This window comes from Ornithodoros turicata, chromosome 4, assembly GCF_037126465.1.
Source record: "Ornithodoros turicata isolate Travis chromosome 4, ASM3712646v1, whole genome shotgun sequence".
NCBI classification, from domain to species: Eukaryota; Metazoa; Arthropoda; class Arachnida; order Ixodida; family Argasidae; genus Ornithodoros; species Ornithodoros turicata.
Window position 1 is genome coordinate 55,281,872 of NC_088204.1, and position 26,475 is coordinate 55,308,346.

General features: G+C 45.6%; 2 protein-coding genes across 3 annotated transcripts in view; both read left to right on the forward strand.

Moving 5' to 3' along the window:
- LOC135393205 (disintegrin and metalloproteinase domain-containing protein 10-like) overlaps window positions 1–26,475 on the forward strand; it is a 60,696-nt gene that overhangs the window by 20,956 nt on the left and 13,265 nt on the right. For both annotated transcript variants that reach the window (XM_064623699.1, XM_064623700.1), the window contains exons 6-10: window positions 9,862–10,054; window positions 10,579–10,763; window positions 13,844–14,021; window positions 25,197–25,356; window positions 25,412–25,510. In XM_064623699.1, coding sequence (XP_064479769.1) covers window positions 9,862–10,054; window positions 10,579–10,763; window positions 13,844–14,021; window positions 25,197–25,356; window positions 25,412–25,510 — 815 coding nt within the window. The remainder of the gene's footprint in view (window positions 1–9,861; window positions 10,055–10,578; window positions 10,764–13,843; window positions 14,022–25,196; window positions 25,357–25,411; window positions 25,511–26,475) is intronic.
- On the forward strand, window positions 4,157–6,864 carry LOC135390506 (uncharacterized). The gene is given in 5 exon segments (XM_064620201.1): window positions 4,157–4,267; window positions 4,339–5,074; window positions 5,599–5,705; window positions 5,708–5,765; window positions 5,768–6,864. Coding segments are annotated over 5 exon segments (2,109 nt in total).

The window sequence follows — 26,475 nt, forward strand, 5'->3', positions numbered from 1 at the left end:
TGGGTCCATGTGATAGTGTTCGTCATGATAGAGACGAATAACGGTGTACCTTAGTAACGGTAATAGCATGATGACCCGTTTTTCTTTACCCTTGTTGCGAAGAACGCGCATGAATATTTCTTCTTCTATGACATAGTCTTTAACGATCCTGCTGTCTCTTCTTATGAGGGATGTCTGTGGTTTTCTGAGGGTCTCTATGGTGAATGCCAAGTTCCGGGTCTTGAGGCTGAGCGTTTTTGAGTTTGAAGTTCTCAGCGCGCACAGTGACAGGGACAACAATGCTTCTGGTCTTGAGAAGGCATCGGATACAACATTTCGTTTTCCTTTCTTGTGCCTGATAGTGAAGTTGAAGTCGTCGAGGTCCAGTGCAACACTTGCGAATCGTCGAGAAACGGTTGCTTTAGAGGCCAAGTGTATTGCAGTCCAGTTATCTGTGTTGAGTAAGGTGGGGCAAGATGCTCGACTCCGCCTGTCTCAGAGACGCGTTGCTCGATGCGCTTGACTTTTCTCATAGGTGGCTCTGCGTATCCGCTTTATTGCACGTGAGAATTGTCTGGATTGGTGTTTGCGTCGAAGAAAAAAAAGCGGTTACTTCTCCCTGTAATGTAAAGTCCCGCAAGAAGGGCGCGATTTTCTGTGGTTCTTTTTCATGACAGCTGTGCAGCAGCGTGTGGCAGGCTTATTCTGTCAATGTAAGTACACATCCTATCTCTTTATTCATTCATCTAGATATGTGCCAAATATGGGCACCTTTGGTTATCCGGTGTTTTAACCGAAAAATTAATTCATCGGATGATATGCACGGGGCAAGACGCGACAACTTAATGTAATTTCAAATTAATGAAATTTAAATTTCATGTAATTTAGAAACTGATGTCAGTTAGCAGGTGGCTTTGTTACTCAAAAGCGAGGGACCAGCGACACATCAGACTGGCGGTGCCTTGTTTGCAGAGGACGGTGGAGGGAAATAGCACCCGTTATATGTGGGTTTATTGCACACCATGTGGGCGGTGAGCTCAAGGGGGCTGTGTAGGTGTTTAGATTGCAAAAACAAATTTGTATATTTCATTACTACGGGTCTCTCATCTTGCCCCACGCGATGCATTTTGAATCTGCATTTTTGAATTTGTTGCCCGTTCTGATTTACAGATCAGAAGCTCTAGACCTCTGAAAATGTGCCCATTGCTAGGTTTTTTGTTTAAAAAACACGAAAAATAATTCCATATTCAATAGAAAATTTGTCTCATCTTCCCCTATATAGTGAAGTTCGTGAGACCCTGTAAATAAAGTGGGAAGCGTTCAGTTATGGCCAGTGATTCTGGCTCTTTCGCAATGCGAACTCTATCCTGCGCACGAACGAGTCTGCTGGCGAACTCCACGGGTCGTTCATTGGATCCGTGTTTTTGGCAAAGTATCTCGCCAAAAACGTCAGAGGAAGCGTCAAAGTACAGGATGGTTTCTTCGAATGGGTCGAAGAACGCTGGTATTGGTGGATTCACGATTGGTGGTATTGGTGGATTGGTGATTCCTGATGCACGGTTTTAGTGTGTCTAACGAGTGATACATTGTTCAGTCTCTTGGAATTTCACACTTGCTTTGGTGAGTTCAGTGAGTGGTTTTTCCACCTCTGCGAGTTCTTTTATGTACTTCCTGTAGTACCCGGCTAATCGAAGGAATGATCTATGTGTATTTGTCGATGCCCGCTGTTCTGGAAGGCTCTGGGGTTACGCCGTTGTTGGAAAACGATCCTCAAGAGGAAAGAGGTTTTGTGATATTCCCCTTCGTTTATGTCGACTTTGAGACCTACTTGGACCACCGTTGAAGGACAAGATCCACAACTTCCATACTTCGCTCTGCCGATACATTTGTCGTTCATGTAGTTTACACGTTCTTCTGCCCATTTGAACTCGAATAATTTGTCCATTACAGCTTCAATAGTAGCTGGAGCGTTGCACAAGCGGAAACTCATCCTCTTGTACTGAAAGTGGTCATCGGGCGTTATGAATGTAGTCTTGTGCCGGTCCTGTTTGCGAATAGGAATGTTGGGAAATCCCTTTTTGATCTTCATCTTTGTAAGATAATTGGACGATACTAATTGGTCGAGGACATCAATGCGAGGCATGGGATAGCGATGCTTGATGGTTTTTGCGTTTAGCTTTCTGAAGTCGTTACATAAACGCAAAAATGTCGTGAGATGACGGGGCTGATGCACAACGATACAAAGCGAAGCGTACTGAGAGTACAGTTCCCTCCGAGAGCCACTGTGCTACTTCCTCCTTCATAAATTTGCGGTCACTCCATGAACAGCGGTGGGGTGCTGATCTTATTGGTATATCGCGTGTTAGTTGAATTGAATGTTCCACATCAGAGACAATGCCAATGTGGAAACTGCCACTTGTGAAGGCCTGTTTGTTCTTTTGTTTTAGGATTCGGCTCAATTTTTCTTGTTGTTCGAACCATAGCCTCCTATATTTAAGAATGACTGCTCATTCGGCCCGGAGTGCCGGTTCAACCTCCTCACCTATCCTCCTCTGCAGCGCGCCGCTTGGGGCGCTCGCATCCTAGGGTTCTCCTCAATGCAAATGCTATGGAGCGCTCGCGCAATTGGTAGTAATATGCATTGACGACTGCCACCACCGGGATGGATGATTGGAAAATCTATTAATATTAACTCAGATATTTCTTAAGACATTCGACTGCTCGGGATATTGATTCTGAGCTGCGCAAAAAGCTAATTGAAAAGTGGAGAACCCAACGTTGCCGGGGCTCTTGGTGTCATATATGTGTATTTTTCATCACATTATGTAAAATTGCAGTTGCGTCTTGCGTTGCACTGTATGCGCAAATACGTGGCCTACAGGTTTGACAGCTGTTGTTGCATGCGTACATGTGTACACATTATTGTAACGAACTACTACAGGAATTACGAAAAATGTTGTAACTCCGCTTTGATTTCTGTTCTTTCCGGAAATATAATAAAGCCGATTATTTCAAAGAAACAGCCTGCTTGCTGTCGTGACTACTTGTACCAGCATCTTCCGCTACGTCAAGGTGCAGTTATTGTGCGGAGGACAAAAAGAGAAAAAGAAGAAAAAACGGGTGATCAAAATATCGCGGTTGCTCATCCCCCAGGACTATTTGGCTAGATCATTTTAAATCCCCTAAAGCAACTACTTCTTTTCACAGGACCTAACTTCATGAAAACTGCTCCAACATGCAAATGTGCTTCTTTGCCAGAGGATGTGCGATGCGAACGATAGCGCACCTGTTCGTGGCCAAACTTTCTTGGCTACGCGTTCCCGGCCACGAGGCACTCATAAAGCACACATAAGTGAGCATGCATTGCAAACGGTTTTATTTTATTCTTGTACTTTTTGCTTTTCACCTACCTGAGATTATTTATTTTTATTTAAAATGCTTATTCCGGCATAGAAAGCATTACCAGGAAAGAAATACACATAAAGCAGTGAGCAACCAAAATGCCATGCGAGTGTGAGCTACCAACAGTAAGACATAACTGTCGATAATGACCCTCTATTTAAAAAAGAAAGGTAAAGCGTAAATATTAGTAAAAACATACGTTGAGGTACTAGTTGAGCCTCCCCGATCCGCCTGATGACAGCGTAGCTTTCATTGATAAACTGGCCTCTCCAAACCTGGAGCAGCTCATTGTCGATGTCAAGTCTGATTTAGCACGAAGAAATGATGTCTTGATGAGGTAGTCAATTCTGAAACCAATCACGTTGTTCGTATTTTGCTGTATCTTGTGAGTCTGCACAAAGTAATTACTGTGGCGTACGAAGCCGGCGCACGAGGGATGACGAACTTGTTAATACGAGTAAGTTGAACAGTTTATCATCACATTTGTTGATTTTTTTATTTTGCGTTTCGATTAAGTTTTTAATGTACTCGATATTACGAGACAAAGTTACAGGCTGATCTGAATTTTCTTGCAAAAAATACTGATAACTCAAGCAAAAGCTTTTGATCGATGAACAGCACGCCATCACCCTAGAAACAGCGCACCATCGGTTATTGTTTTTGTAACGCAAAATATCCTAATGCCGGCGATCGCGACGGCGCACTCTCGGGTAGCGTCTGCTTGCTGGCGGAACGCGTTGCATTGCTCGGTGCGGTATGCGCGTTTCTCCATGTCATGGCTTACTGCTGCTTGCCTCGCTACAACTCATCCGGTAAAAGACGACTGCCAGGGGTCTCATTTCATGAAATCCCAAGTGATGCAGAGCTGCGCGAGAAGTGGCTAAGGGTGATATCAAGAGACTGACTATACGACTCCCAAGACGACAATTACGACTCCCAATACTCCACTCTCTGCAGCCGACACTTCCTTCTGACTTCAAGGAAGGATGCAAAACACGAGGGTTGAAGAAAGGTGCTGTGCCCAGTGTGTTCGAGGAATACCCTGTGTACTTGCAGCCTTCGACGAAGCCCAAGAGGAGGGACGCAGTGGCAAGGAAGTGCAAAGGAGGCGTTCCAGAATCTACATCAGGAGGAAAACGGCGAACACTTCCCGGCAGCCCAAATGAATCCTTTGAGCCCGCTCACGACGACCTATGTGTCAGTGACAGCGCCGGGGAAGGAACCAATGAGCTAACACGACCCTCATGCAGTAGCACGTACCAAGCAGCGCCTTCCTGGGTGAAGGTACACTGGGGCGTCCAAGTAAGTGGTAACCCCTCAGTTGCAATAATTGAGAAACGAAAGTGGAGGCGGAAAGAGCGTGAACTCCGTGCCCAGATTCAAGCACTCAAGCAGGATGTAAGCACCTTGAAGGAAGAGCTTGACTCCGTGAAAAAAGACTCTGACGTCGCTACCCTTTCACATGTGGTCGAAAAGGCACAAGAAAAATATCTAGCAGCTTCAATTTTGCTGGAGCAAGTAAAGAACTTCGGGGAAAAAAAGCTGGTCTGGTCAGAACTGACGGTACGTCATGCAGTTGTGCTGAGAAACATTTCACCTAAGGCTTACGAACACATTCGAAAGGAAGCGTTACTGAGCTTGCCTAGCCGAAGCACGTTAGAGCGATTTCTTGGATCTTCTCGTGAAGACTCAGGTGTGACAGAACTCGTGAAGGAAAGACCCTCGGCTGAGCTTACCGTTCACACTTCTCCACAGGCAAGGACATGCTCATTAATTATTGATTAGATGAGAGTGAAACAACGACTCCAGTATATAAAACAGACGCTTTCGTCGGCGAAGTTGACTATGGATGAGTCCTTCCCACAGAACGCACAGGAGAGCCTGTTCTCGCCAATTCGCTCCTGTGCGTCGTCCTCAGTGGGCTCTCATCCCGCTTCAGAATACCCGTGGCCTACTTCTTCACAAAGGACAGTGGTGGTCAAGACCTTCACACTCTTTTGCCTCATGTCTTGAGGGAAGTCGAAGCAGTTGGCTTTCTTGCGGTGCGACTCTCAACTCCGATAATCACAAAATCAGTGTCATGGCATTCCAACTACTGTCTAACGGAACTATCAGGGACCACATACCACATCCTGAAGACCCTGACCGCAAGCTCTTTCTGGCATTTGACCAGTGCCATCTAATAAAGGACGTGCGGTCACAGTTTCTCCACGGCAGATCACCTCAAGAAGCTGTACAAAACGCAGCAATGCAGCATTGTGAAGCCTGTGAGGTTCGTGACCAGGAAACACGTTTTGAACACTAACCTGGAGAAGATGAACGTGATATGAGGGCAGTGCAAGTGTTATCGCCCACTGTGACAGCAGCACTCAAGCTGCTGGAGCAGCACACACCTGCGATGCGAGCTTCTCGCAAGTCGGTGAAACAGTACAGTTCATGGATATTATGCATCGGTGGTTTGTGCTGATGGATGTCAGCAACTGCACTCAGCATATCCACCACAACTACGCTGACGCTAAGCAGTACCTGTGCAAAACAGATGAGCGGCTGGAGTGGCTTGAAAGTACTTTCCTGGAGTACCTGGGCGAGCTCAAGAGCCAGTGCCACGTAAAAAACTTTCTCACAAAGGAGACATAAGAACTTCTGCTTACAACACGTTCCAATGTAGACTGGACGGGGTACTCGCTACGGGTAATGAATTTCGCCTTTGTATTGACCCGAAAGATGTCTGACCCCATCGAGTCTTCCTTCGGGTGGTTGAGAAAGACAGCTGGGAGTAATGACGAAACAGATGTCCGAGCAGTGCTTTTTGGCATCGAGAAGACTTTGAAGACGGGTATTGCCTCTACATAAAGGGACGGCTATGTAGTTGCTGAAGAGAACCATCCTTGTTCCTCGGGAGGCATGTCAACGTCAAGGGTAGAAGCCACAGACAGTTTGGAGGTAGAACAGTTCCCGACCGATGCAACTAGAGCACTGATATACCGCCTTGAACGAACAAAGGCGTTGGCCCCTACTCCTGAAGTTGCAGCGCTAGCCATGGTGGATGGCTACTTGGCTAGGGTTATTAGCGAAAGTATCACTTGTGAGCAGTGTACTGCCCTCGTGCGAAAGCCTGACTCATTGGCCCCGTCTGACGCGCTCATCAAGTATCAAGATTGAGGTGGACTCTTCCACCCGTCTCAACAACTACTTGTGGTGCTGCATTGCTTGAAAATCTACATTCATGTAATGCTAACAAAGAGGAGGAACCTGAAACATCACCTTAAAGGCAGCTGTGGAGCATGCTATACTGAAATATGACGCGAGCGGGAAGTATTGAAACGCACTGTTCCTGGACATCACCGGCAGTTTTTGGAAGTGTTGCTAACCAAAATTTTCCACCCACTGTTCACAAATTTTGCTCTAGGAGTAACTGACAAGAATGACATGGCAAAAACTTTCACCTCCAAGCCACTCTCACGGAAGGTACTAAAACTATGAAGAAATGCGAGAGAAAGCGGGCAAAGTGTAACCCAAATATATACAACCGAATAAATAATTGCTTATGACGGTTTTTAGTATACATATATGCTTATAAGCATAAGCATATATGTATACTAAAAACCGTCATCACCAGCCCCTTTTCACTCCCTGGTCGCAATACAACATGTTCACATAATCTCCCTGCTTCATAACATCTGCTACAATTCGACGTAAACATTTTACTGCCGGAAAATGCCGACGTTTGCGCCTTTCATCACTAAACACCCTCGAAAATAACGTAACTCTTTTTTCTATTATCAACTTCTCAACTAATTATCGGAAGCCCTAGTTCGCGTTGCAGGATTAAAATGTCGATAATATGTCACATAAAACTAGTTTCGCGATGCAACGTCGCTCATAGAAAAGCATGGCAATCTCAGCGCAGTATCCTAGGGAGGCAGCACCTCTTGCGCTGGGCGCCGGAAACGGATTGGACGGGTGGTGCTCTTTGATCTCGCCGCCGTTGAAAAGGCATTCTCCAATATAGCAGGCTGTGTTCAAACGGTAGGTGAGAAACATATGGAAGAGTTGCAACTTCGGTAACGTCGCAGCACAAGTGTCGTAAGTTACAGTATCTACCACGGGCGGTGCATCACGATTCTGTAGAGTTTCGGCTTGCGGAGTGCTGATTGCTCCTGAGAGCGATGAGCCGAAGTACCCAGCATTCAGTTTATTGTCTTCATTAGTACATAGTGCTGTTTGAATGCTCTCTAGCACAACATGGTTGTCTTCGGGGATGGTACTCTTTATTTTGGCCGCGCATCGCCAGTCATTGCCTATGATGACATCTTTCGGAAAGTCTCCATGCTCGGAGATTTGGGAGAGCAATGCCGTGTATCCATGGACTGATATTGAAGCTGTACAGCTGGCTGTTGGTGCGACAACAATATTGCCAATTGCCGTGACCAGTTGCTCTGTCCATTTCTCTAGGAAGACGTTGCTTCGTTCTGCCATTTTTCGTGACGTGAATTTGAGCCATGATCCTGTGTCTAGGATTCCTTCAGTTGTAGTCTCTAAGCTGAGGTGCTAGAATGGATGGTAGAGTTTGCGTGGTATTGCTTGCGGGTATGTTCATCCCTTGCTCTGACGGAGCTCGAACTCGTCAAGGCGCCGTCGTGCGCTTGCGGTTGAAATAGGGAACGTGCTATACTCTTCGTTCGTTCCTTTGGTCAGGAAAAGGACAGCCGTAGCCTAAATGACCGTACGTTTCACATTATTTTAGAACGTGGTAGTTTGGGGGATAAACAAGATAAACGAACCACATATTATATATTTGCCTTTAGTCTGCCGTAAATGATTCACTCTTGCTGACGTCGTAGAGGCGTGCAACAAAAGTGAAGGTGATGGGGGTCCAAAGTGGAATGATTGGCCTCGTTGGTTCACATTCATACCAGGTGAGCACAAAGATACGAGGACAAGACCAAACACCGCACGTACTTGTTTGGTCTTGTCCTTGTCTCTCTGTGCTCATCTGGTATAGGGACGTTCGCCTGGAGTTTGGCAGCGCGGCACTAGCGCCGCGTTTCTCCCCTGCTGGTACGGGGAAGAAAAGCTTCAAAGTAGACTCGTCGGGCTACGAATGTGATTACATGCGCTGTGCACGACCCTCCACCTGCTTTCGTACAATATCTGAGAACGTACATCGCGGGGAACGGGAAAAACAAAAGTCTTTACGACGTTACTGTTCAACTGCACAAAGAACACCAGAGCGAACCATGTCCACGCCTTTTTTTATAATGAATTTCGTCCACCAGGCTCGCCTGCGCCTACGCCATTCTGTCGTCGACGTAGACTCATGTCTGGGTCTGGGTAGTACTATGTGAAAATCATGAGTAATGGGGATTACGCATTTCTTTTTAAATTCTTAGTTACATATTCTACAGATATAGGTGGAACAAACTATGGAACTGTGAACTATGTGGAACTATGCTTTGCAAGCATAGGAGAAAGTTAGGTAGAAAACAGCGCAGAGACGGGACACGAAGAAGAAACAAGTGCACACACAGAGCGCTGTGTGTGTGCACTTGTTTCTTCTTCGTGCCCCGTCTCTGCGCTGTTTTCTACCTAGTTATGTACCAACTTGCCCAAATCTCCGCCTTAACATAGGAGAAAGGATGCATAGGATGTCGCGAGTACATGTGAACCCCAAAATGATCATATACATGTGCAGGATCCACCGCGAGTCATTGCAATTGGTCATTGAATTATGAAAGTTGTATTGCACTCGAGACATGTCTCTCATGAAGATAGTTCTCATTTACAGTCTCAGTGTCTCAGCCTCAAAGACATTTATATTTTTGTTCAGATATGACTCCCATATTCCTCTCTCCCGGAACAGTCACGGATATGTGATAAGTGGTAGCTTGGTTTGGAGTAAGCAAAGAGGGAAAAAAGGGAATGTAACATAACAAGAGCCGACTACTAGCTACTGACAAGTATCCATAGTGCTCGATCCATTCATTTTATAAATCATTACTTCACTGGCTCTCACACACTCTTCGTAAACCTGAGTAAAACATTTGAAACCAGATATATCCAACTGTTTGCATTCATGCTTTATTCTTCAGTCAGGTTTCTCTCAGAGCTAGTAGATCTACGGCACCTGGGGGAGCACCGGCATTTTACTCGTATTTCGAGCCTGTCCGATAATATTCTGCCATGTAACAAAAACGCGTCGCTGTTGACGATTTCCCTTGTTCCGACTTGATGGGGAAACAATCTTTGGTCTCTTTTGCCTTATAAAAAGCGCAACAGAGCCTGGTCATTCTGACACAGCACATACCATGTGCGTGATGAGAGAACACGCTACTTCGGAAAACTTAGTACTGTCGCCACAAGTGGCGCTGACTGCCGTCATTAGCGCCCTCTGGCCCAGCCGAACAACCCTATAGATGGAGGTCCGTTTTGAAGCTACGCTAAATAGCGTAACAAGATCACTCGTATTTCCCTTTCCAGATTAATGACACCGCTGCATGTGAAGGGCAACGAAAGGCGAGAAATCCTTTCTGTTCGTCACACCTCGATGCTGCACACATGCTCCACGAATTCTCCAAGTCACGCCACGACGACTTCTGCGTAGCTTATGTGTGGACCTATCGAGACTTCCCTAATGGCGTCCTAGGCCTCGCTTACGTTGCTGAGCCATCGGGTACGTGTATCATTCATCTGCTGGACTATGGGCTCCTTGAGACTCTACGCAGGTACTGTTAGGGATAATGTGATATGCGTCAATAGCAGCGTGTGAGAAGTCTGATTGATACATACCGTCATACAGCAATAATAGGGAGAGACATTTAAGACAAAGCACAGCACGAGACAGACAGCCCAAACCTGTACGATGCAGTTGAATAAACTAAGGAGCTGGGTCGTTTGTGCAGGTCATGGTCTTGTGCTTCCGTCCTTCCTGTTCGCAGAGCACTGGTGTGTTTGTCTTATCTTTACCCGTGTCTGTGTGACGCGTTGTTCCGTCTCTCAGTCTGATATTCGCGTGTAACTACTTTTGTTAAATGCAATACGGTGTCTCTTCTTTCTACGTGCTACAAGAGAAAACATTGTTATGGGGGCTTCCGACATGTCTGGAACATTGTATGTGGTAAAGTATTGTGGAAGCTGAGGACAACCTGTCGCCAAGGAGGTGCTCTAATTACAGTTTATTTGCTTTCATATTTTCAGGCAATAGTGGAGGCTTATGCGTGGGCTACTACACGGGTATTGGGACAGACTTTCCCTCCGACTACGCAGGGCCACTCAGTTTGAACACGGGTGTCGTCACATTCATGAACCAGAACAACCACCTCATCGGACGGGTCTCTCAGCTCACATTTACTCATGAGCTCGGACATCACTTCGGGGCACAGGTACGTCGTCCCAGAAGGGAAACGTTTGCATTTGGAAACTTATCGTAGAAAAGTAGCTGAAACCAAATAACGGCATACTGAGTGCACTTAAAATCTAGTAAGAACAAATGCCGTTGACGGCATGATCCTTGGTGGTGTAGTTTTTCATTACAATTCAATGACACGTTTCCTGGGACACCCCGTATACACATGTCTTGTAAGAGGCTTCACTGATGCTTCAAGAGCAGTTCACAAGGCAATCGCAGTTCGCCCATCCTATATGGACGCATGCGAAGTTTTCCAAAACAGCTGGGCCAGGTGTGTCGTCGTCGCCACTAGCCGTCAGAAGCTCTGTAAACCAATGTTGAATTCTAATGGCGGATTCGGAGCGCTTCCGGTGCAAGTTTTGCTGCTCCGTCGGGAGCAAGTCTGTTTTATCGGCAGACTGGGAAAAGTGCCGGAGTCTTCAAATTGGAGCTTTGGAGCGGCCTTCAAGCCAAAGTCGCTCGAAGGAGCAAACCAGACAGCTCCGCCAAAATAGGCAGATTCAACTAGAACTCTCCGTGACATATCACTTGTCACTCGCGCTTCCTATTTCCTGTCTCATAGGCGCCTACTGCGGGGGGGCGCGGGGGCCCTTGCCCTCCGGAACATGAACTAGGGGGAGCGCCGCCTCCCCCGGGGAGTCCCGCTAAAAGACTGACACCAACCTTTGAGGCTCGCCGCGCCCGGGACAAAAGAGCGAAGAGGCACCAACCCCAAAAATGCATTTTGCAATTTGTAAAATATGTATCCGCCCACCATACTCATTATCACAGTAGAGGCGAAGAAACATAGAGGATGACACAACACATAGCCTGAACTTCGCCCAAAGCAATCAGATCAATGAAACGAAGCAGCCGAAAATGCACCAGCAGCTGCCTGTTTTTGGAACGCATATCCGTTGGGAGTGGGTTCAAGTCCCGCTGCGCCATTTCATTGACCATATTCATTATAGTGCGCGCATTTTGGGTCAAACACCGAGGATTCAATGCATTTTGTTCCTTTTGCACTCAGTTTTCAAAGGCATAATGCCTTCAGTTGTGCACATGTTCACTGTTTACGTTTTTTTTCCTGTTCTTCCCTCCTCTTAGTTCTAAAGCAGTTCTGCATACATCATGGTATCCCGCCAGAGTGTGTGGTTCTTCAGCATTAGTTTTGTGTTCTTCATTTTTCTTTTCCTTTTCTTTTCTGGAATAACAAGCCGACATCCATCTGGCTTACCTTTCCTTTCTTTTTTTTCTTAATAAACATACCCCCCCCCCCCGCCAGAGTACTTACTTCGCGGTGCCCCCCCCCCCCCCCCCCCCCGGGAAAATGAAAACTCTCCGCCTCTGTCTCTCTTCTTCGCTAACATGGCCGCTTCGCAATGCGTCTGCGCCGTGACCTGCATTTCGCGTCGTACGTTGGCGATTTTGCTTCTTGAAGAAAGCGATGGGTCAGACATTATCAGGGCAGCGTTAGGAGATTTAAGAGGATCTTGATGTTGCAAACCATGGCGTTGTAGTGGAACATCAGTACCCTCTTCTTCCTCAGTCTCTGGCCGTCCTTCACGAAGGGAGGTTGGCCAGGGCTAAACACCAAGTTGGGCGCAAGTGTTCCAATCGCAGATTCGGATCACTTGCTCTAGGCTAGATGAGGCCGCTTCATTACGGAGTCTGCCACCTGCTCCGACTCTGCCATTGGAACTCAACAAAAGAAAAGGAACCGCTCATTTGTACTGCGTAAATCGTAAATTCAAATTCTCTTCTTCCCTGCTTTATACTGCCCAATCAACCTCACGTAGGGCCTGCCGTTCGGCGTCCTCTCTGGCGAGGGCGCCCGGTGCGACTGCCCCATTCGCACCCCTCCCCCATCGGAACGGCTCAGGCGGCATCCGAAATGGAACGAATTACGGCACCGCACCGCACTACAAAACTCCTCGAATATTAGAGAGTGATTTGCAATACACTTCACAAGCTGAACCTGTATTGCTTCCTTCAGCACTAAAAACATCCAAACTTGTATTACCGTTCAGCTGCCTGGTATCTGAAGAAGGAATACCGACTTCCACACGGACGGCTTCTACATACCTGCCGGTGCAGGGGTTCCCTGCCACAGCCTTATTTACAGTGTTGCGATGATCAGCTGGATCAACCATTCCGTGTTCAGATTAGACGTTTACGGGAATACGCCTTATTCATAAGTGCTGCCATCTCGTGGCGGCGGCGCCGCTCGTAACGGATGCCGCTCCTTGCACCTCAACGAACAACGAATCTGATACAGTGCCATTGGAAAGCTGTGGAGACCGGAGCCCCCGCGCGCCGCCTTCCCCTCAGCGCCCCACTAACCCCATCCACCACACCAAGCGCCATCTGCGAGAGTGGGACAGAACAACACAATCCTTGAAGAGAGGAACTGGGACTGCAAAGACTATATGTTAGTGTTCAAGATAGTGTAGTGTTTTTTGTATCGTGTGTGCGTTTTTTTTTCCTGAGGCGTTCTAAAAAGAACGCCCGCCCTGTCGCAAAAGGGAACTGGAACTAACTAACTAACTAACTAACTAAATGTTTTAGTATTCGGGCGGTCGTGCTATGTGCGATTTCCTGTAACGGGACCAGCTGGAGAGTCGGGAAACTTGCGATTCAAGCTTTTTAGGGTGGCAGGCGAGCAGGAACAATGCGCAGCCGAGCTCACGAAGCTAAAGTTATGTTAACGTTTCTTTCGGACAACTTCGTTATTGTCTACAACGAGTAAACAGCATCATAAGCACGCTCGGCGTAGTTGCAACTTTGTGACTGAATCTCACGTCGAATTGTGCACTTTTAGGACTCTGTCACTCTTGTACATAGGAATACTCAACTACTTGCCGGAAGTTTTCAGCAGAGTGTTCTGATGCGGTGTGTTACGCAGTTACTGTCACATCGCTCCGTGATAAAGCGAGTTGATGCGATACGTCCAGGGATACACACGAATGCGCTCCGCACCGTCCAGATCAGTATAAGTATATTGACAGATCATATCCGATTCAGAATTCTGAACCTTATCCAGCTTTTTAGTTACACGTTATCCTGTTCTTACAGCACGACGAGGGCGAATGTGCACCGGAAGGAGACGTGGGCAACTTCATCATGTACCCTAGCGCAACGATGGGAGACAAACCGAACAACAAAAAATTTTCACCGTGCAGCATCAAAGCAATATCCGCCGTCATACATCCCCTCTTAGCAGGGGAAGGATCGAGAACAAACTGCCTCCAAGGTAATTCGTTAAGGCGGAAATCATCCATACGGGTTCTGGCAGACGGTGAGCTTCTGTAGTCCTCCTGCTCGTGTGGGATCACGGGACCGATGAATTGTTGCGCTGGCCGGAACACTAAAATCCCAGTGGCGGGACTAAAAAATGAAGGACGAGACAAGGAAGCGTCTGTGAACACCTGTAATCTCCTAACAATACTTTTGACCCGAAGTACCGTATCTGCCGTACCCTCTCAACGGGTAAGATTCCGAGTCGCGCGCGCTGCCATTGGTGCATGTAGGTGCTGTAGCCTTACGGTCACGTTAACGGTCTACTAACTCTCTCCAAAGGTGCGTCCTCATTGTACTAGAGAGTATTAGCAAACCACGTTCTCCCGCACGGTATGTTACCGTCGGCGCGGCCACGCAACTGCGCATGCTCAGAAGACGTCAACCGCACGGTATCTCTCCGGAGCTACGCTCGCTAGCCGCCATTACCGGACACACTTACGGTTGGAAACTGTCATGGCTGCGTCGTCTGCTAGTATGACACACCCGCCCGTAAGCGTTCTACGAGCTCAGAGAGGATCCCTAGAGTCCCCGGCACATTTGACATACATTGCGGCAGCAGTAAGCATTGTTTCAAGCGTGCAAGAACGAAAGAGCAACTTAGTCGCAACTGTCTTTTCTCCCGGTAGACAAGTTTCGAAGAATACACTTTAGGTGCACACATTTGTGAAGCAGCACCCTTTCACGGTCAGGAAGAAAGCATAACAGTTCTTTGAAAATCCTTTCAATTGTGAAAGGGTGGGCAAATTGTGAAAATGTACTTCTTCTGAATGGTTATCTTATTCTTCGTCGAAAAAGATGCCGGGCGTCGGGTTGCGAGCGCGTCTCCCGTTCCCTCCGGTTTGCTTGTTGAATTCCAAAGGCAGACTCGGCAATGGAGCGGCTTGATCAGGCCTAGAGCAAGTGAATCGAATCTGCAACTGGAACACTTGCGCCCAACTTGGAGTTTAGCCCTGGCCAATCTCCTTTGGTGGATGACCGCCAGAGACTGAGGAAGAAGGTACTCATGTTCCATTATAACGGCATGTTTTGCAACATCAAAGTCCTTCTAATCCCCTAAGGTTGCCATTGTAATGTCTGACTTATCGCTTCCTTCATGAAACAAAATCGCCAACGTACGACGCGAAAGACTAGTCACGGCGAAGACACGTTGCGAGGCGGCCATGTTGGCGAAGCAGAGACAAGAAATGGGAAGCACAAGCAACAAGTGACACGTCACATAGAGTTCCGGTTGAATCTGCCTATTTTGGCGGAGCAGCCTGGGTTGCTCCCTGGAGCGACCTTGGCTCGAATGCCGCTCCGAAGCTCCCTTTGGAAGACTCCAGAACTGTTCCCAATCTGCCAATCGAACAGACTTGCTCTCGGCGGAGCAACAAAACTTGCTCCGGAGGCGCTCCGAATCTGTCATTGGAATTCAACATAAAAGTGTTTGTGGTGGTGTTCTCTCCGGATACGATCGGTTCGGTTTCCCCATATTTATGATCGGGAGCTGCCAGATCCGGTTTGCTAAAATTGTCTACTATCCCGATGGGCTTTGCCTATCGGATTATTATATTAAGCCCCAAAGTTGATGAAATTGGCCATTTGACCATTGCGAGTGCCGTTTTGGAGGCGATTTTGTGAAACGCGACCTCTCAGGGTGCATCAGGGGAACAAGGTACTGGGTTCAAACCCCGTGATCTTACTTTCAGATATACATATTATAAAATCAGCTTAGGACATCTTTAATTGAGGGTTTGTATGTATTTGTCCCTTCTATGTTGTTCCAGCCTCAGAACACCAGTTCTTTCATGTTCATTAGTTGCCGCCTGCGTCGATCCCGTCGTATGAATGTGTGTGTGAGTGAGCAAAAATGTAAGAGTGAAAGGGGGATGAGTGAGAGAGAGTGGCTGGTTTGCCCCTTCAGATGACGCACCCCGGAAGTCGCTGAGAAGGCGTGTTAGCTTAGCTCAATTGGTAGAGCCCTGGACCGGCAATCCAGAAGATGTGGGTTCGGGTCCTAGAGCTGGCTAACCTTTTCAGTGACTTTCATCTTTCATCTTTAATATTATTGTTATATCAAATTATATTAAACCCCAAAGTTGTTGAAATTGGCCATTTGACCATTTTGAGTGCCGTTTTGGAGACGATTTTGTCGAACGCGACCTCTCAGGGTGCAACAGGAGAAAATGGTACCGGGCTCAAACTCCGAAATCTGGATTTCACGTATGCATTCTGTAAAACCAGCTTGAGACATTTTTGAGATTATTTTTATATCAGATCATATTAAGCCCCAAATTTGATTTTTTTTCCTTCGCGAGTGTCGTTTTGGAAGCAGTTTCCTCAAACACTACCTCTCCATGTACAGGGGATACAGGTACGCCCCGTCACCAGGATTAACGGGGCTTCGCACGTTTTAAAGGGCTCGATCTGCTGCCGAACGTTGCGGTATAGCCTGCGTTACAATCCCAGTACATGCCGTTCATACTATCTTTTTGGCACCATGATACATATCATTTGAGTCATTGTAAAGGGCCCTGCTGCCGCCTTTTCCAAATTTTGCGGTAGTCTCCGATACAATTACATGAGAGGGGCATGACATAAGCCGTCACGTCTTTGTATGTATGTAATATGTCTTTGCCACCATGATTAAAGGGGTTTTTGTCTGTTTTAAAGGGCTCTGCTGCAGCCTTTTATGGAGTTTGCGGTCGCGTCCGCTATTATCCCAGTAGCAGGGCAATGGCACAAGCACTTGGCGAATACGTATATGACTTTGGAACTATGATAAGGGAAGGGGATATGGAAGGGGTATCTACTGTTTTAAAGGGCTCATCTGCCGCATTTTCCGTATTTTGCAGTAGCCTCTGTCAATCCCAGTAGAAGGGCATAGCACAGGCGATTGATGACATATGTTTTATTCTATTCACACAGCTTTATTCTATTTAGTGGTCAAGAGCCCTCGGGGCACAGCATAGCTGACTGCAAGCAATGCACATGCGGCCCGCGTGTGTGAGGCCCCTGGTTACCCTGATCTAAGCATTGCTTCATCCTCATCGAGAAATAAATAATGTACTCGAGGGCGCGTGGCACATGTTTATCGTTATCTCCACATCTACTCAAGAACAACTTTATTTTTAACGTTGGATGTCTAATCGCCACCGGCGGTATTCTGCCCTGTTCCAGTCTCTACTACTCTATATTCAATCCGATGCCAGTCTTCACACAATGGATCCATACAAATGGTTATCGGAAATCTACAACAAATATTGGAGATCAAGTTGTTATAGGCTGGAATTGAAGGAAGAGGTCGCACAATCAAACCGCGTTAATGTGGTTTCGTTTCAAGCTTATCTCAACTCTCTGATTGCTATGCAATTTAGTTTTGGAGCACCTTATATTTTCCGCGCATAACTATACTACTGAATACAACAGACATCTGTCTACGCCGCTCATAGCCACAGTTACTTCGGGGCGCTAACACGCAATAATAATAATGATAAAAAAGAAAACTGAAGACAACAAGCTTCGTACGACGCATCCGATGCACTCTACATTTGTAGCTGTTGGGGACTAATGTCGGCTCGGTAGAAATACTTTCACCCCCTGGATCACGTCACGGAAATGTTTCCTTTCCAGGCGGGGGGCGGCAGACGTGCATTGTCATTCAGAGATGCGATAAGCCGATAACACACCACCGAACAAGTTTCAAAATGGACTCCCACAAAAAGCTCATTTTCATGTTATTTTGGTTTTGTCACTGATTTTCCTTTCCTACACTTCAGCCACTTTTTCCGACGTCCGGAAGGCAAAATCTGACACGGTGCTCTAAGTTAGAAACTGCAACATATGTTGCAATTGTCTGTTCCTGTGTTGTTGTAAATTGCGCTGTGACCTATTCACCTGCGACTATACCCACAAGCATGGGTAAACAGTATTGTAAATACACTAAGATAAAATTCACTCAGTGTTCTCTACTACTTTACCGCCTCGTGTATCAGCGACCATCTGTATTCCTAGCCACTACAGGGATTTGGGAATATGCACGCCTTCGATTCTGAATGCACCTAAATTTCTGGTCCAACGAAGTCGCGTTTGATCAAATCATTGCCAAGATAGCACTCGCAGACGCCAAATTGTCCATATCTTCCATTTCCTTTCGTAATAACTCTTGATATAAACGTGATATCGAAGATGCCATCATTTAATTACGTTGTTTGTATATCCATGCTTAATAGCTATGAGTCCGCGGCCCATACCTCTTTCCCAAGCTACAGCATGCGTTTGGTCAAATTGTTCATTTTCAAGCGACCAAAGAGCAAATAGGAGACAAGATCACAAACAAGTCGCTCTGTTGTTGTTTCGTGTTTGTTCTTTGGTCGCTTGTGGATTTACACCAACTAGCCCAATCTATATAATTCAGACATTTTGTCAAATCGTCGCCCAAGTGGAACTCACTGGCGCCAAATTGTCAATTTCCTGTATTTTAGCTCTTGATACCAGCTTGATATTGACGGTATCGTCATGTAATTACGTAGTATGTATATCGTCTGTCGACCGTAGCTGTTGCCCTTGCTGCACCCTAAGAACTCATATTTAGTCAGTTTGTCGTCCAGAAGGCTATTACAGGCGCCAGTCTGCCAATTTCATCCGGCAGTCTCCCGATATCTGGAAAGTTTCATGCTCGTTCTCATGGTTGTACATCACGTCTTATTCTTCATCTTATACGCGAAAGTTTCCGGCCGTGTTACCGGTTTTATTATCCGGTCGGGGCGCGAGAATTGTTCACCTCAGATATGTCCTCCTCTCCCTGCCCAAATCTGTTCCTCCTCACGTACTCACACACCACCCTGTGAACTTAGCTTCCTTGCGTAGTCCTTTGCTATCATGTCAAGCCGGGTTTCAGAGGGGTTGTCCCGGAATGCTGCACTTGAAATCTTGTTTCTCTGTAGCTTACCAAAGTTAAAAGGCGCCACAAACGATTTCCGAATAAGTATAACAAAACAGTGTAGCCTAAGCAAAAGCACAGCAACCCCTAGGGTCTGGCCATTTGCGTGAAGGAGTTTTCTGAAAGAAACCGCGCCCAGCGCGGAGTACGCCGAATTACCAAAGTCGAATAATGAAATGCTGTCTAATTATGCAAGTGTATTGCGCAGACTAATCGGCAGTTATACGAGATAAGGTAAGCCAAATGGAGCATTTACTTATGAGAGCTCGATTTAATTCCGAACTTTCGCATGAACGAGGTGACCCACGGTCCTGAAATATCGCTAAACATCCCGATTTGAAACGAGCCGTAGGCTCATTGGCCTGCACGTGTAAAGGCTGTGTTATTGGCAAGCACGCAGACACTGTGGCACTGTACAAAAGGTCACTTCGCACAACCTTGCACTGATAAATCACCTAGCATCAGGACGGCTTTCGCCGAAATCGACGCTAGGCTGCACTATTTTGAAACATAGTCTTTGCTGTGTTTTGATGTGTCTGAAGGCATTGCTTTATCCATCGTGGTGAACTAGCACACGAGGACAGACAGGGGAGAACACAAACACTGACTTCCAACAAACAGAAAATTTACTAACAACCAAACGGGCTCCTTTTATGAGTACCTCCGTTATTATCTTTCATGTGCCGCATTTCAGTCTACAATTAAGCCTCTTTATCCTACTTCTGGAGGAGCGATATCCCTTTATCATATAAGCCCAGGGATGCCTGGCTGACGCATAGCGAGCCCCTTTTTCTTATTTGAAATGCTTCCACAATCCCTCCCGTGCGCTGAAGGTCCCTTAATCACTGTATTGTAAAATTGTGGAGTACAGCCGTACTTACTGCAATGCCTACCTTGATGCATTCATACCAACTTACCCGGTTCACCAGCGTCATTGCTTTATCGCTGGATTTAGGAAATTTGTCGATACACAAGACACATGGAACATGCGTCGAGTGGGTGGTAACATATACAATTAGAACGTCGCGTAGGCGGCACAAGGGACGAGTTGGAACCCGAGGGCTGAACTTGCCTTTAGGACGTGTCTAGTCTGTGTGTTGTTTGTTTGTTTGATGGATTTACTTGTATCGTGCCGACCAACGGCTGACAACAGCCTACTGGGCAGTGCACTATAAAAATATAATATACAATTGAATTCATAGGAAAAGAACGAACAACCAGCTGAAATAGCAGCTGTATATCAATTCAGGATTAAACAAAATAATAATGGAGAAATAATCAGACATAACCAGTTACAAAGTAGACGATGGGCAGAACATTTAAATTGATGAAGATTCATGGAAATATCAATGTCGAGATGGTTAAAGCAATTAAAGAGAAACTGCATACGAAACGTAGGGATCATTTCCTCATTAATTGGTGGGTAGAATAATACGAGTTTTCTACTAGGACGGATAGTACAATAAAAATGTAGCGTAGGTAATAGGTGAGAGCAGTTAATACGGCCATTGACCAGCTTATACAAGAACAACAGATCGTTCATAAGACGTCTCCTGCTCAACATAGGCAAACCTAAATCCTAAACTCCAAAAGTCTAGGATAGGAATAATACAATCGTTTTCCGATATACCTATCATAAAATACTCTAATAAACCTTTTTTGAATTCTCTCGATATCAGACGACCTCGTCGATGATATATGGTTCCAAACGATAGAGGCAAATTCGGCCTTAGACCTAACAAGGGCAAGATAAAGTTGCATAAAGCAAGCTGACTTTTTAAATTCACGCGTAACTCTAGATATCAAACCCAGCAGTTGCAGACAATTACGAACAAGCGAGCAGACATGATAAATGAATGACAAAGAAAAATCAAATGTAACACCCAGGTCACGGACCGTTAAATGCCTATCTAATGTGATACTATCAATAGAGCAGCTATGAGAGATGATCTCTCTTTTACGACTGAAGGACACGATTTTGGTTTTTAAGATGTTTACCCCAAGTACTGATCGCTTCAATATCACTTTACAATAAATAATCCCGGTAAGTCCGAATCTCTCGAAAAATCTTGATATCATCGGCAAATTGTAAAATGTTAGTGTTTCACGTATGACGGCAAGTCGTTGACAAATATCACGAAGAGAAGAGGGCCAAGGTTGGAACCTTGAGGCACTCCTGAGGTGGAAGAGTACCATGAGGACATAACATTTTGTATTCTGACACAATTAAGGCGACCATGTAGGTAGCTTTGAAACCAGGAAAGGTAACTGTTGCAGAGGCCATATAAGGATAACTTCTGGGCTAATGGTGCTATATTAACTAAATCAAAGGTTTTAGACATATAAAAGTAAACAGTGTCAACTTGAGACCGGTTAGTGACGTGTCTCTAATGAAGTGCAGTTTACGCCTCATGAAATATCGCAGTACTTTCCCGAACCACACTGGGTATGTTTTGTAAGGCGCCAACGAGGAGGACGAGAGGGTGGGGTCACGAGGAAGAAAGAAGAGGACACAGTTTTGGGACTATTGGGTTCGTTCGAGAAGGAACGTTACATGTTTTACGATATTGTTTGCTCTTTGGTATGTGTTTATGCATAGCATCAGTGGTAGTGTCGGTCAAGGTGTTAAAGAATAGTCCACATCAGAGACATTCAAGACCGGGGACCAGTTGAAATCGCGGAGGTATGTGTACAAACCAAGATAATCCACCTAGCTAAAAACGAACTTTGGCACGTCAGGGCTAGGGGGAGACCATGTTACCAGAGGGAAGGCAACTAAGACAGGAGGATGAAATAAATCAGGTGGAATAAGATTCCATCCAAGATCCATTGTCAATGTAAATGTCACTTTTTTGTGTTAGTTTTGCGCTGCTGGGAGATGCAAGGCTGTGTAAACTTCGTGATCACTAAACGTAGGTACCGTAGCCACGGTGCCACATCTGAGAATTTTGCGCTTTGCGCCGATGCTAAAGTCTTCGGCCTTGAAATGCCGAGAACACGCAGAGTTCGAGTATGCTCGCCATAGTTCGAGCTAGCATGCAGGCGAAAAACGATTTTAGATGGAGAGTTTTTCGCTGTTGTTGCAGACAATGGTCGCGGCTGATTACTTTGCTGTACGAAGCATCTTCATCAAATTTAATGCAAGCCTTTGCTAATCGGCACCAGTGAAGATGCTGTTCTCCTTTGCGAATCTGATTGTACGGCCGAACACAAGAATCCTAAGTGATGCAGTCAAAAACTTCTAATATTAAAATTACCGTGATAATCTAACAAATAAATGCTATTTTTCGTAGCTGACTTGTTATGTTCATCGTTATTTCTGTAATTCCAGATGACATCTTCATCACAGTATTTATGGTACTAGTTACGGCATTTAAATACTGTATATTTTATATTTAAATACTCCTATCGAAAAGTATTTATGAAGAGTATTTATTTAAACACCCCTTTCAACAAAGTATTTTGTATTTATATCTAAATACTCAAAAAATGCATTTATGTCCACCCCTGGTCGGAGGCCACGGTTCATTATTCGTTTTTTTTTCAGAGAGAGATCCGTAAAAGGTACTCAGCTATATTAGATAAAACTGTTTATGGTACACACTGCCATCCATAAAGTGCACCCTATATGAAATGAAAATCGCAATTTGCAATGAAGTTACTTGTGTCAAGACGACTCGATATATTTCGAGCCACTTCTCCCGAAAGACATCATTTGAGCGGAACTCGTGGAATGAAATACTTGTATTTGACACTGCTTTCTTCGGCTTGCAAAGCGGGACGGTGCAGTTCACCATCACGTCTGCACCATGCACAAACCATGCACTGGAGACAAACACTGTCCACCGCGTGAAAAATAGCAAAAACCAAACGCGAATGACGGCAGCAACGGTATCCACATAGCATGCGTCGTCTGCCACAAACGCGCGGCGGCCGCTTGGCGAAACTACGTCAGTGGCGCTGGGGCTATAGGTGCGAGTGCGATGGTCGTGTATTATAGAGATGATCATGTTGTAGATACACTGTACAAAGCTGAATCGGTTGACCAGTCTACTTTTGGAAGGTTGAAGTCTCCATAAATATGAACAGAATACTTACTGAAATCGAGCTTTTGTTCCATATCGTCAAGAAACGACACGAAGGACAAGGCGTCGAAATTCGGCGGAAAGTAGTGATTGCCTATAAGGCAGTTTCCCCTACCGCGGCAGGGCAATTCAATGCAGACACTTCAGTTCAAGGTCGTTTCTTCGAATGGCGTTTAAACTACGCTTTACAGCTATCAATACACCACCCCCTAACATTTGACCGCAGGAACTGTAATTCCTATCGCTCCTAAAGACAACATGTCGATATAGTTGTGAACTCCCAGGCACGCTATCTGGGGAAGTGTCTCACAATACGACCCCAGTCACACGTGCTAATTTAGTTCTTAGTGTCATTTTCAGGATGTGTACCCCAACCAAGCAAATGTCACTTTCACTACGTGCATGCTACACGGCTTAAGTAACTGATACTTACACTGTCAATTACGATAGATAAGAATAAACGTCAGCAAACGTTTTAGGCGTGCGCCACGATACCTTCCTCTGAATGTTTTCTTCTGTTTTCTTCTTGCAACATTAAATTAGACTGAAACATGTGCCACAACAAACATGGCCGCCGGCGGATCGCCGAGACCGCGACTGCTGTTAACGAGAGTAATGACATGTTTTTTCGGCACAATTATACTAAAATAAAGTAAACACGGTGTTCAAAAATAATTGTTTAAAAACATTGTGGTGTCGGGGCCTCTCGCTTTTTCTCAATATTTTTACCTGTACCACAAAACCTGCCGTCGAGTCTACACACTCGGTCAGACGAAGACAAGTGAAGTGAGTTTGGGGAACTCACTAAATCGTTAGTGCACTTTCTATCGAGTGTCACTAAAAGTTAATTACGAAGGTCTTCAGCTTGAAATGTAACTCGCATTTACGGAGTTACTTAAAAATAGGACGGGTTACTTCCAAGTTACTTCGGACACAAAATAGCAGTGTACAGGTGCATCGCGCGTGGGCATCCTGCACCGCGCATCCTGCATTTCGCATTCGTGTGCCTGCGGAGGAGTGCAACATGCTCAGATCGTTTTCATTGATGCCCAACGATTCGAACGCTTTGCATCTTAGTCCCTGTGGGCGCACAATGGTTCTGCTTCATTTCAACGGCAGTTTTTCTTACTTCCTGAATAGAATACTGTCATTGATTGAATAAAACGTTTTATGTCATAAAATGCCACGAAAGAACCAGAGAGAAAGCTGCCAACGTCCCCTACGACCATCACACACAACACTTGTTCACAGCTCCCAACTTCATTAAAATAACTCACTTATACAAGTTCTTACTCTTAAAGGCTTACTTATCAGCAGTTAAACATAACAACGAATGTATGCTTTCATTAATCGCTCTTGAGTGGTTTCCGCCGCATTCGCGTCACAGCCACCTGTTAAAAATACCACTATACCGAACAAATTACGGTCATCAATCATTATCATACACTCTCCCAAGCACATTTAATTTTTATCATAGGCAAAATATTAATATTCAGACACTCTCACGATCCTCATTGCGAGCATTATTTGTCCAGTCTACCTGAGGCTGTTATTACATGACCCACAGATGTTTGCTTTTTGCTTATTTTTGACCAGTGCATAACATGTATTGTACAGTGCTTCTTTGTACCTTTTCTTGTTTGTTTTCTCCTTCTATATTTGTACACTGTTGCAGCTGCCACAGCAACATTCATACGGGATAATGCCCCAGTCAAGCGGCTACTTTACCGCTTTTTGGCGTATCCCTACATTGTATTTGCATTTAAATTGATAATAAAGGAAAGAATAACTGAAGAATAACTGAAGAAAGCAAGGAAATAAGTGGACATGCGTGAAAAGTAAAAGTAATTAACTATAAGTTATAACCTTCAGTTACTTTGGCAAAGTTACCTGAAAAAGAAACGAGTTCTTTTGAAAGTTACCACGGCGCAAAAGTACCGAGTTAAGTTACAAGTTACAAAAAAGAACTTACTTACAGTAACGAGTTACTTCTAAAGAGTTACCTCGAACTCTGGTTGAAAGTGGCACTAAATTAGTCCGTGTGACAGGGGCATCACTCAATCGGCATTACGTTGTACGATTTTTCCACAACTTGTCGACAAACTGCTGCTGTCCGTTGCAGAACCACGAGGCCCCTTCTGTGGGAACAGCATTCGCGAGACAGGCGAGGAATGCGACTGCGGCTATGAAACGAGCGACTGCAAAGACAAGTGTTGCTATCCTAGGGAACATCATGAGGTGAACCGCAAAGGTTGTACGCTCACACCCAATTCAAAGTGCAGGTATACACGGAAAGAAACGAGTGGGTGGAATGTACTAACGATTTCTTGTTTTCAGTCCCTCCAACAGCAGGTGCTGTAACGGTGACTGTCAGCTTTACAATTCTACTCAGATGTGCAGGGTTGAAGATGATTGTACCTGGGAATCATACTGCGAGTATCCTTTTTTGCGTGCGCGTTTTTATGCGCACATTTATTGTCATGCCCCGCACGAGCCAATGTTCGTAATTTGGAGTGTAGCTAAATCGTTGGAAACGTAAAAAGACCGTGCCACTCGAGTTTTGTGGAATGCTGCAAATGTCATCGAGACACAAGGCAAATACGATTACGTGGACTCCCGCTGATAACACTGTATATCGTGGTGGCTCAGGAATACGCCGATACTAAAAAGTTAAGGTTAATGGCACTTTGGGCTGCTGCTTAACGAGGGCTGCGTTGAAAATGTTGTAGATACATATATGTATATTGAAATAAACGATAATTAAGGGGAAAAATAATTTCGCTGCATCGTAAATTTTGACCTGGCTGTCAAACTGAACTTACAGATGTATTCATGTAAAAAATGTAAACTGCAGTGGTGAAGATTAATGTTTTATGGTTTCAATACGCGGTTTGTTGGCTTCCATAGAGTCACGCAGTATAGTACAGTGTGTTCAATATGCAGCGTGAAGTCAACAAATTGTTAAGATGACAAGGCTGTATCGCTCTCTGGGTTCAACGGCACGATGTTCCCCACACCAGATAGGAGGGCGCTCCGATGAGCTACAGACAACGGACATGACTGACATGACTATGGGTATAGAGGACACGCTCCGTAGACGTTTATAAAGGGTATGTCGGGAAAACGTGGTCCCTGTGGCGAGGTCCCCCACTGTGCTTCGCCTGAACCGTCTCATAGTTACCGAAATAAAATAGAAAAAGAAAGGAAGAATAGACGACTGGGCGTACATCACGTTTGTTAAGGCTGATTCACACTGCTGAGTTTACGGTTGCGCTTGCGTGTTACGTCCGCTGACGGCCAGTCATTGCAACGGAGCATCCTTCAGGATGGGACGAGCGTTGACGTAAGACGCTGTACGCAGCCGCAAACGCCGTAATCAGCCCTTAACATTTTGCGTGTAT